At 40.1% G+C, this 12,509-nt stretch overlaps 1 protein-coding gene across 2 annotated transcripts in view; it reads right to left on the reverse strand.

Annotated features, from left to right (window-relative positions):
• Nucleotides 1-12,509, reverse strand: part of TGFBRAP1 (transforming growth factor beta receptor associated protein 1) — a 33,964-nt gene that overhangs the window by 17,953 nt on the left and 3,502 nt on the right. The window contains exons 1-3 of one of the 2 annotated variants that reach the window (XM_058184543.1): nucleotides 4,926-5,426; nucleotides 1,730-2,664; nucleotides 40-234 (exon numbers count right to left, since the gene is read on the reverse strand). In XM_058184543.1, the coding sequence (XP_058040526.1) occupies nucleotides 40-234; nucleotides 1,730-2,408 (874 nt within the window). In that variant the 5' untranslated portion in view covers nucleotides 2,409-2,664; nucleotides 4,926-5,426. Of the gene's footprint in view, nucleotides 1-39; nucleotides 235-1,729; nucleotides 2,665-4,925; nucleotides 5,427-12,509 lie in introns of those variants that run through there. The other variant, XM_058184544.1, reaches the window with a different exon arrangement.

Raw genomic sequence — 12,509 nt, forward strand, 5'->3', positions numbered from 1 at the left:
CAATCACTAAACCAGACTGATTCTCTCCGTCTTATGTACCTTCAAAATCTTGTAGGATATGCCCATCCTTAAAGGGCAAGGTTTGCTTCTGCTGCTGATCCAGCATACTGTGCACAGTAATGAATTCTTCATCGAGAGCAATTACGTACGGAAAATAGAGGGCAGCCCCAATCACCTTTTCTGACCAGCGAACAGGAGCCCGCTGGGAAATGCCATCCACAGTTGCAAACATACCTGCCAATGTATAAAAAGAAGACATTAGAACTTTCTCATCCTGAATTCTAAGCTGTTGTTTGTATGCATACCTGCTGCAAAAGGTTACATGGAGCATCGTGATAATTTCCAAGCATGACCCAAATATATTCTGCCACCTGAAGAAATGCATCAGATGTTCCTATTCCGTTCTGTAATTTTAGGCCACAGAATTGTAGCATACTAATTATTTGCACACTGACACACAATCTTCCAAAATTATCTTGTTTCCTTGATGGCAGGGCTATGGCTGCCTCTACAGATTTCTACGTTTAATGCAAGATCACAAAACAGAGGCTCTATTGCCACAGTTCAGACAATCTCTCTGTGCTTTGATTGTCCTTAATTCTTATTGCTAGAATTAAATTTCACTTTGAAGCGCAGAGTTGGAAGGATCTTTATTACTTGTTCATCTCCTGCTCAATGAAAGAATTATATTATCCCTGGCAAATGGCCACCCAATTCAGCTACTAGCAATGAAGACCTGCCTACATCTTCTTGAAGCAGTTTATTTCACCGTCAAAAAGATTTTTAATAACAGTTCTTACTGTCAGCATTATTTTGTCACTTAAATGGCAGCTTTTGTTCAGAAATAAGTGCCATGGAGTTCACTAGTACTTACTTTTCAGGGGAATTATTTAGCAATCACAGTTAACACAGAACTTCCTGCATCATATAAAAAACAGGCAATAGCTAGTGATAAAATCCAGACAGTGCCATTTATCAATAGAAAGAAGAGGACAATTGCAGATTCTCCTCCTTATAACCTTATAAGCTGGTTAATAAAAAAGTTAAATCGCATATTTCATATTTTAACAATACACAAGTTTTTGCAAACTTAAATAAGAAATTCATCCCAAGAATTCTTATTCCATTTATGAAGAGCAGTTTCATAAAAATGGAACTGATTACCTTTCAGAAAATTCAAGCAAATCAGAATTTTGAAGCCAAAATTCTATTTTTAAATACCCATAGTAGAACGGCTATTCTATGAAAAAGAACATTAAAAACATTTAGTGACAGCTTTTAGATATTTAACATAGCTTATCTATTTGCTCTTTTATATTTTTACTCCATTTTACTATTGCAATTGCTTGATTCTTTTGCAGAATGTTAAGGATTTTAGATTCATAAAATAAAATTACAGTTTATTTAATACTTTAAGCCATTTCTTTTTTGGATTGCTCTTATTGTTAGAAGTCAGAGAGGTGTACTTGTCACAGAAATGTGGAATGGACACAAATAAAATCCTGCACAGGTTACTAATTCCATAAGGAGAGGTACTTTCCTAAATGAACAACTAACTCTGGATATTTTTAACGTTAGACAGCAACCCCGTCTAACATTTACCAGCATTTTGTGAATTTTGACTTTGCAATTTTTTTTGCAGAAGTTTTGCAAAATTATTATGCAGAAGGAGGAAAGGTTAAGAAAAGATAAAGCAAAAGTTCCCAAATAATGAGCTGAAGCAGCTTACCTAATCCACCAGGTGCAGCCAACAGGAATTCTTCCCTGCCTATTCTTTTCACAATTGGTCGCTTCTGTTCACCAGTGTACGGAAAGAGCTCCTGGGAAGCTCCAGTATTGTAGTTTAGTATAATATATTGATTAGTGAGAGCAAGGCATAAGTAATAGCCATCCACCGCTACAGCACAAGGTTGTTCTCGCGTGCAACATTCTTTCAAAATCTGTACTTTGTCCTCGTAGACCAAATATATTTGGATGGTCCTCCGTTTCACAATACACACTTCCACACAGAATGGATCCCCATTCACAGGGTTCTCATTCAATGTGAACATCAGGGCTCCTTTGATTCTGGCCCCAGTGGAGATGGGTTCCAAGTTGATCATGTTCATTAAAGTAATGGTATTGTCACAGAGCACCAGAAGTCTGTTAAGTGCAGAAGCTGCTTTCAACTCTCCCACAGCCTTCCGGCAACTGACATACTTATGCAGCTGCTTGGAAATAGAAAAAGGTATTTTTTCAGAAGGGGAATTTTTCTCCTCCAAGAGAAAATGGCAAATAGAACCCTCATTTGTTCCAATGTAGAGGTTTCGTCCACAGCACTCCACACATTCGATATGGATTTGAGATCTATCACCCATCAGCAACTCCCACTCAACTGCGGGAACAAGCTTGAAGGCTTTGACACTCATTGTGCTTTCCAGAAGATTGCCTACTAAATTAATAAATAAAAAGAAAGAAACTGGATTTCTGGACTTCTGGATTGAAAGCTACATTGTCTTTTCATCATTTAAAATGCCAGGCTTCCTCTCTCTTTAAAACTTTAATGGTATGAAATTGTCAATTTTCACAATACCAGTTCGCCAAACTGCTGAGGAATAAATTTCTGAAGATAACTATTTTAATATAATTGAACTCTTGCATTTGCAGCTTGGACAGCCATAGTACCTGTAAATGTAAATAAATATATACGTAAATAAACACTGCTCTAGAACACAGATCCCTAAAATAATAAGACAGATATTAGTTTCATGACTACTTAGCACCCAAGACTTTGGCGCGTACTTCCATCTTCTCAAGAAGTCCTCAAGAAGTTATCATCATGAGAATTACCAGAACTCATGTCCAATCACAAGTAGCCCTACTGATGGCTCAGCACGGTAAGCAAATATCTTCTAGCACTGGTCTCAACACATCTGTGCCACACAGTTACCTAAGAGAAATGCTGCCACATTCATTCCAAATTTTTGGAAGCATGCTATAGGCCACTGTGCAAGACAGGTATCCTTCCCCAGCTCAGTCCTATTCAGATATGCTCTATTTTCATGGTTGATAAATTCTGTAGAATTTAAGTTGCCAGTTTTTAGATAGAATATATTCTTGATAATATTGTATTATTTATAAACAGTGCAATCTAAGTATGCTTATTTAAAAGTAACTCTCATCATACTGGACAGGCTTTAGTCCCTCTTCACATTGGTGTCTGCAGTTGTAGACACTGTAACAAAAAGACTACTAGCTGAACAGTCATGACAGCTTGTAGGTTAAGCCATTTTGCTTTTACAACAGATTTTACAAAACATGGTATCATCTAATTTACATTACATTTTGCAGGTACAGAATGCAAGACACTCTGACCCACCTTTCCTCGTATTTGGATGAAATACCTTTTCTCGTATTTGGATGAAAGGGGTTAGGACATTGAGCTTGTTGATCGAAAGGTCTGCAGCTCAGCGGTTCGAAACCCTAGTGCTGCCATGTAACAGGGTGAGCTCCCGTTACTTGTCCCAGCTTCTGCCAACCTAGCAGTTTCAAAAGCACGTAAAAAATGCAAGTAGAAAAAATAGGGACCACTTTTGGTGGGAAGGTAACAGTGTTCCGTGCGCCTTTGGCATTGAGTCATGCCGGCTACATGACCACGGAGACGTCTTCAGCTTTGAAAGGAAGATGAGTACCTCCCCCTAGAGTCGGCAATGATTAGCACATATGTGCGAGGGGAACCTTTACCTTTACCTTTACCTTAACATTCTAATTATTTAAACAAAATTTGTATGAATATAAGTTTGCACTATATTTAGATCTAAAAAATCCAACAGATTCTAAATAATAATCAAATATTGTAATCAAATAATGTTAAGTTGATTAACATTATAATTTTGAATGATTGCACCTTTTTAATTTTTTTCTTCTTCAATAATCAATCTTTATTTACTAACACAAATATATAAGTAACCAAATTATGGGAAATTACAATTAAAATTACGATTAAAAAGTACATAATTTCATTATATCTAAAGATGAAACTGTCTTTCAGTCTCAGCCTCATGTACATAGGACGAATACTAGTCTATTTTGTGGGGCTGTTGTAAGAATAACTAAAAATGTAAAGTGCATTTATAATCTGCATGCGCTTAAATATTAATAAGTCTATAAGTAACTGATTTGCTGTAATGCACAAAATAGAAGTAACAGTGAAACCATATGGAGCCCTAAATAAACCTTTAAAGCAAGCATCCTAATATAGTTTAATTAGGAAATATGATATATAGTCAGAAATCCTGATGATCATAATGAAAGTACAGCATCTTCCATAGGGATTCTACCATGCCTTTAAAATGGCACTGCTTCAGTAAATGTTCAATAATGCCTGTTTTTCAGGCAATTTTTTCCCCTCGACTGATGTCGCTGGCCTTGCATACTTTTAACTTCAGCTGCTATAATCAAACACATCTGAAAAACATCAGATGTGATGCAAGATTCTGGATACTTTTGTAAACAGCTTAAATGCAGGGGTTAAGATGCTGGACTAGAAATGGGGTCCAGCCCACATTAAGCCAAAACTCATGGATGACTTTAGATCGGACATCTTCTCCCAGACCTACCCAACTCATAGGATCCCTGGGGGGAGGGATTAGAGGTGGGAAATATCCTCTTGAGCTTCTGCAGGAAAAGCAGGATATATCATCATACAAATAAATAAATCATCCCAAATTATTGTCATTTTCAAGAACATCAGCCAGTCTTTGGTGGGTATAATTCTTTCTCCTTCAAAAACGGAGCAGTAACTCTCGCACCGGTTGTCACTTCAGTTTTATTGTATCCATCGAGGGATTTGGCGCAAGAGAAAACCTGCCAACTCTCATCTTCCACCCGAAGGAGATCTACCTATCTCGATTCCCCTGGGTCTCCACTGAGTGCTCCATCCTTACCATGAGCGAAGCCTCAGCTCTTCTCCAAATCTCACCCTCCTTGATTCCTCCAGGCTCAAGCCAGCCCTGGCAGGATCCCGTCCTTTCCGGCTTCCTCGCCCACGGGAGATGGGTGGGACGTGGCGTTTCGCATCCTCTCGTTTCCAGCGGCACCTACCCTAAGCCGGCCAGGCCGGGTTTCTGCGCCACACACGCCCCTCTCCAGGCTGGGTTAAGCCCCGGGGCAGGGGGCTGCTACACCGGCGAGGACCATGGGAAAAGGCCGGAGCCGAGAGCGCTGGAAGGCAAACAGCAGGTCGGGGCGTCGGAGTGGAAGTGCAGATGCAACCTGCCACAGCCCCTCCACCTCCCTTTTCCCAAGCCGTCCGCCGGAGCCACCGCTCCCCGCCTTATCCCCGGGAAATCCGCGGCTCCCCTGCCAGCGCCGTGCGCTCCTGCAGCTGGCTCTTCCTCCGGGGGCGGCTCCCCGGCCCTTCCGGTCACAAGGCAGGCTGACAGGCGGATTCTTCCCGCTGGCTGGTGCGGGGCGGGTTGGGGGTGGCCCGCTGGGCGGGTTTGACCGGCGCGAAGTTTCGTCAGAGCGCAACCCTCGGCTTAGCAACCGGATGGCTCTTGGAGACGGTGTTTGGGATTGGATTTCCACCGGAAAGCGGGGTAGAATTCTTTTCCGTGGGAGCGCATCTTTGGCTCCTGTGCGTCGAGAGCTGAAGCTGGTTCCTAATCGCCGGTTTCTTGGGTGCAGCTTGGCAAGGGAACCACCCCATAAACGTTGACCTAATGCTTCTCTAATGTTGGATTTAAAACGACGCATAGAATTGTTTTAGCAAAAGTGATCAACATGCAAATAAATAAATAAATAAATAAACAAACAAACAAGGAAAAGGAAAAAAAACTGCCCTGGAAATCGAAGAAAAGATCTGGAGGACTGTTCCCACAGTTAGTTTTTGGACCACCTCTGCTCCTGCACTTAAAGGTCCAGGACCCCTTATAGAATAGAATAGAATAGAATTTTTATTGGCCAAGTGTGATTGGACACACAAGGAATTTGTCTTGGTGCATATGCTCTCAGTGTACATAAAAGAAAAGATACGTTCATCAAAGTACAACATTTACAACATTTACAACGCAATTGATCAACACAATTGATCATTGATATTGATCAATATGACAATATATCAATATCATATATCAATATGACACAGATCTAGAGCTTGCTGTAGGTACACCGCTCCAGCAACAGCAGCAGCAAAATTGGTATATAAAAATAAGCAGTTAGGCACCTTCCATCACAATGTGCATGCCCAGGTGAGGGTCTTCTGTGAAGGAAAACTAAATTATCTCAGGTTCTGTGCCTTTAGCACAGGCATGGCTCTGCTAATCTTTCCCCTTTATGTACTGTATATTGGCCCAAATGCTACCAGAAAATAAGAAATAATGTCTTGAGGCCAGTCAGAGGCCCTGTCCACAGGGTGCAATAAAAAAAGTGAAAAGAGCAGTGGTGACATGCAATTGAAGCTTTTTGCCTATTTTTATGTGCAACATTTTGCTACTATTTTTTAAACCGTAAGTCCCAGACCTCCTGAAGTCAGTCCAGATGATATCACGAGTGTCCAGGAGAAAATCCTTGATGAACTGGAATAGAATCCCATCTAGTCCAAAGCTTTCAATGTATGCCTCAGCCATTATAAGAAAAAAATGTTCTCTGTTCTAATTTAGTGTGGAAAAGCAAAATGTGAATTTAAGGAATGTTTGGTTATGCCCAGCTATTGAGTCGAGGCCAAAAATAAAAGGTGATATAAGAAGAAACATAAAGGATAAATGTTACTTCCCATTGAGCAGACATAAAAATTAAGAACAAAATTGAAAAAAAATCTTAAAGATCAAATGCCTAAATAATTAAATATACTGATAACTTTAAATAATCTTTGTTTTTAAAGTAAAAATGGCAATAATATGTAAAGCTCTTTATAAAAATGAACCTTTTTAATTTAAAAAACCAAGTATTTGTAAATTGTTAAAAGTGCCGCTCTTATATGACAATATTGAGCATGAGTAGGATAAATATAGCAGAATACCACACCTGATAAAGGCCTAGTTAAATGTTTGCCATCTTAATCTGACTCTAGTGGTAAATTTTAGCTCTTTCAAAGACATTTCTGTAATTTTGACCCCATTCATTTATCTTACCTGCCATCTTCTTCCTCTCCTTTCCTTAAACTGCCCTAGTTTAGAAAGACTATCTGTATAAGGTAAAGGTAAAGGTTCCCCTCGCACATACGTGCTAGTCGTTGCCGACTCTAGGGGACGGTGCTCATCTCTGTTTCAAAGCCGAAGAGCCAGCACTGTCCGAAGACGTCTCCATGGTCATGTGGCCGGCATGACTCAACGCCAGAGGCGCATGGAACGCTGTTACCTTCCCACCAAAAGTGGTCCCTATTTTTTCTACTTGCATTTTTACGTGCTTTCGAAACTGCTAGGTTGGCAGAAGCTGGGACAAGTAACGGGATCTCACCCCATTACATGGCAGCACCAGATTCGAACCGCCAAGCTGCCGACCTTTCGATTGACAAGCTCAATGTCCTAGCCCTAAGCACTTAATTACTACTACTATATACAACTGATGATTATGTTTCTCCCGATATACATACAGCTTCAACTTCCATATAAAAACCAGAAAGCAGGCTGGAAACTGGGAAACCACGAGTTCTAGTCCTCCTTTAGGCACAAAATCAGCTGTGTGACTAGGGGCAAGTCACACTCTTGGGCAAACCACTCATGAAAAATGATGGCTAGATGTATTTTTCCTGTCTTACCTTGGAGATGAGAGCTATGTGGTCTTTTGGGGACCAGACTGAAACTTAGAACTCACATAGTAGAAGACTTATTTTCCCAAATATGGTTCCCATGTACCCTAGTAGCTGAGCTGTCTGTCAGCTCAGCTTGTCCTCGGTGGTACTGTTTAGATTGAATGAACTCCAGGAATTCCATTTGAATAGGATAAGCAAGATTGGAAAGCATAGCCAAATATTAACAACCAGTACATCAAGTCTGTAGGTTAATGATTTCTTTATGGTATCTATTGCATATCAGATATTCAAGTTTCTGACATTGCACTATGAACATTCTGAAGGCCAGCATGAATTAGACTGATAAGCAACTGATTTTAGAGCCAGTTTTCTAAATTTGGGAGTAAACTCTTAATTAAAACAACATTTTTCAATATTGCATCATTTCAAGCATAGTTTCATGTCTCTTACCTGATAAGAAAAAAAAAACCCTGAAATATTTGTGCTTTCAGCAACAATAACAACAAAACTTCTAAAACTTTCTATATTTTGAAGGCAATCTAGAAATTATTTGTTAATCAGAGATGTTCTTAAAAAATAAAAAAATAACAAAATTCTGTTATTTTTTCACATATTTTCCACTGTACAATGAATGATCCATTTAAAGTTTTGTTATATTTAAAGAGAAAAATTGTGAAGACAGAGAGTATTCCACACTGAATAGACTGCCTTGTTCATGAATTTTTCCATGCAGAATATAGACAAAATATAGGAGATGCATGCAGCCAAACAATTTTCTTTTTGCTGAGGTTTCTGTCTGAATGTACAAAAAATAGCTTAAGAAAGGTAAACCCATAAGAATGCCACAATGTGTAAGATTGGGTTTTACTATTTATTTCCATGCCCTATTGATATTGCAGAATGTCTGCAACTGAGATGAAATATTGATAACGAATTGGATTAATGAGGTCAGAAGGTGGTCTAGGAGAAAGCCAGGTTCAGATGAACTGCATGATCTTATCCTTAGAGAAAGGGGCTTCCAATGTCATGAACCCACATTTTAAAAAAGTGTGATTTGTAGGATACAGGTCAAAGCACCTTTAAATTGAATTGGATTTCTGGTGACTTCAGAGATACATCCATGGAGATTTCCTGATAACTGCAGTAGTAGTTTACCATTGTCTTTTTGGGTTTTTTTTTAAAGTGCTGATTTTTATAGAGAGCCATAGACTTTTTTGATGGTCTCCGAAACAGTTAATAAACCAAAACAGATTCTGTTTACCTTTTCAGGATCAATCAATCAATGAGTTCCTCTCCAAGATGCCTGGCGAGCAGTAGGGAGATTTTTCTCTCCTGCTGATGATCTGCTGATTTTGCTACCAAAGCTGGTTCTTTGACAGCCTTGCTCCCTGGATTTGAATAGGAGCACTTAGCAGTGACCCAGGATATCTTTGGATAACAGTGGACCCACCTGGGATGAGGAATCTTGAAGATTAATGTTCCAAGTGGGAGTGGCAGAAAACCAGGTCATCATCTTTTTCCTTTTGGCAGACAGTTCTCTTAAGCACACCTGGGTTTCAACTACACTTTATAAAGTTTCTGTTTTGTTTAGTTTCTTATCTCTAAAAGTTGACCAGCTGACTGAACGCTGATTTATTTTAACCCCTACTGGATTTTATCTGTTTCTTGTTCTTTTCCTTAGATTTTTTTTTTCACTTTTTAAAATATCCCGTGTCGTAAGAAAAACAAGACATGCCTTGAAGTAATAAGTGTTCGTATTTGATTTACAACTATTTTGGACCTTTGGATCTGAAGATTATTTTTTCAAAAATCTTTTTTAATCTAGATTGAAATAATGTCCTTGCCTCTCTTTTTTGATAAATATCCTCCTTGTCTCTGAGAAGCTTTATTTGCCAAGTTACACCAGAGCAACAGGACTTTTTGGTTATATGCAAATCCAATTTGAAAACTTTTTTAAACAATTTGACAAAATAATGCTTGCAAAAAACCCATCCAAATGCAAGTAATTGGAGTTAAATTAGATTCACAAAAGGAATTGGATTTGGAAACAGTAGACTCGGTGAAGGAGATTAAGAGGTACAGGTTTTATAAATTTAGAACTACCTGAGGGGATTATACATGCTTGCATAATGCATGTCTTCAGGCTTGCGCTCTCTTAAACAGCAGAAAACTGGTCAAATGAAGGGGATTGGAGAATGGATTTATCATTCTCAACTTAAAAACAACTTCAATTGGCCTTTTTGGGGAATATAGATCAACTTTGGAGAATGAATCTAATATATTTAACTGGACAATAGAAAAGAGATGGCATTTGAAAACAATCCTGAATATTCAATCCAGAATAAATCAGTTTAACTGCTAGGATGATTGGAGATAAATAAGCTGTAATAAACTTCCTGCAAGTTGAATTATAATAATAGTTTGTTAAGAGGGTTCTGATATTTTACTCTTGCTTCTTTTTTTTTTTGTTCACCAGCTTGAGTTATTTATAAAAATAATAAAGGTAGGAGATAAATTAATATTTCTCACATTTTTGGGATTGTAGAATTTGCAGATATTTTGTAAGCAGTAATGAAAAAATGTGGCCTTCAGTCAAAGTCTCATATTCAAAGTTATATTTATATATACTCATATTCAGTCAACTTTTTCATATTGTTTTCCAAGTACGCATAAACACCCATAATTTCTAGCTAGCATAATCACATATCCATAATTTCTAACTAGCATAGCCCAATAAAATTTCAGGAGTTGTAGTTTAACACATTTAGAATTAAGTTGGCTAAAATTTATTTAATATACACAATGGAGCTCATTTTAGAATTCATACACAATTATTTGAGATTGCCTTGAAAGGCTCGGATATGCCGTCACATCACAGTGCACTTTGTCACTTTTACACCAGCATAGCTTGTAGCAGTTGTCTACAGAGACATTATACAATTCTTTTAGTTCATTAGTTTTAGAATTTTTTCCTGACAACTGGCATCTGAAACTGTAAAATGCATTGCTAATAGTTATAGAATGATTGTTACAAGAAATACCCATAGCTAGCTGAACACATACACGCAAACTTTCTATTACCATAGCCTGTAAAATCCATGTTAGCCAAAAATATTATTTTTAATAATTTTCTATAGATGACTCTCCTTGTTCTCCATAGCCACTCCTGCATATATTCAAGCTGAAATATATAAGTATTTCAAAATACGGGAGTAAATATAGTTCATAACTTTCAATTAAAAATGCTTTGGGTCAAAACCAACCGATCTTTCTAAATTTGCACACACGACCTTTCCTAACCCGGATGTTTTGAAGGGGGGGGGGGTAGTGCTTCTTTTAAAGTGCTTCCTAATTCTCTTTCGTCATTTAGATGCGCATCTTCCAATTCTCAAAGATATAGAAAGAATGAGTGTTATGTATTAACAGTTGTGCCTTTAAATATTTGAGCGGGAAATCAGCACGTTGCTGATTGGACGAAGCCTCCAGCAGAACTGTATAAAAGGAGAGGTTTTTCCCCCAGCCTGTTGCTGGGTTCACCCTATATTAAAGAGCTGTTGTCACTACCCTGGTCTCCAGCCTCGTTACTTCCCGAACTTAACATTGGCGACGAAGGTGGGATTTCGAGGCTGAGGAGAACCAGAACCGAGCTGAAGCACGATAGACCCGAACCCAGCAAATCCAGGGCAGAAAAGGCGAGATGGCCAGTTACACTCCACCCGCACCGTTCGACCCGGCTAAGGAGAAATGGGGAACGTATATGACCCGTTTCGAAAGTTTCCTAGAAGCCAACGAACTGCACGGAGTTCCAGACAACCGAAAGAGGGCTTATTTCTTAAGCCACTGCGGTCCGGAGGTCATTGATATCGCGGAAGCCCTGGCAGAGCCAACGCCGTTGCAGTCGGTGTCGTGGCCAACTTTACAGACTTTACTGAGAAATCACTTCGCACCAACGCCGTCCAAGTACGTGCGGCGGTTTGAATTCGGAGAGCGAAGGCAGATGGAGGGCGAGTCCATAGGTGACTACATGGCCGCCCTAAGAAGAGCGTCCAAGGACTGCGGATACCGTGACCTAGACGAGGTGCTCCTCGAGCAACTCATCCGAGGGGTCAAAGACATCCGTTTACGGCGACGGTTGCTAGCAAAGAGCAACCTCACACTGGCCAACGCTCTGGACGAAGCCAGAGCACATGAAATGTCATCCCAAGCGGCAGAGACGCTGCAGAAACCGGTTCCACAAAAGGCGGCGAAGGCAACCCCGTGCACCAGGAGGAGGTTCAGACCGAATCCGAAGGTGAAGACGAGGAAGGGTCTGCCGACCGAGAAACGCGACAAAGGGGACCGAGATGAATGCGGAAGCTGCGGGGTCAACACCAGCGCCAACGCTGCAAATTTAAAGATGCGATATGTCGGAGGTGCGGGAAGAAGGACACCTAGCTCAAGTTTGACGAGCGGCCCAACCTTCCCGCCGAAAATTCAAATCGGCCAATCAGAGCGCGGAATCGGCAAGGCGACCCGCAATTGGCCCAAACAACAAAGGCGCGGATTCCAACCAAACAACCGTGGTCACAGGTCAGCCCGACCAAAGTGGAGAAGAAGATCTTCACCAAGCCAAAATAGAGGGAGTGCGGTGCCGGCTTGAAGTAGACACGGATCAGCGATCACCATCATGTCCTGGGACACTTTGGCGAAGTCGCTGCCGTCCGTCAAGCGCCACCTGCAAGCACAACGACTACGAGTCCACGACTACCAGGGGAATCGCATCCCTGTTCGAGGGACC

This window comes from Ahaetulla prasina, chromosome 5, assembly GCF_028640845.1.
Source record: "Ahaetulla prasina isolate Xishuangbanna chromosome 5, ASM2864084v1, whole genome shotgun sequence".
NCBI lineage: Eukaryota > Metazoa > Chordata > Lepidosauria > Squamata > Colubridae > Ahaetulla > Ahaetulla prasina.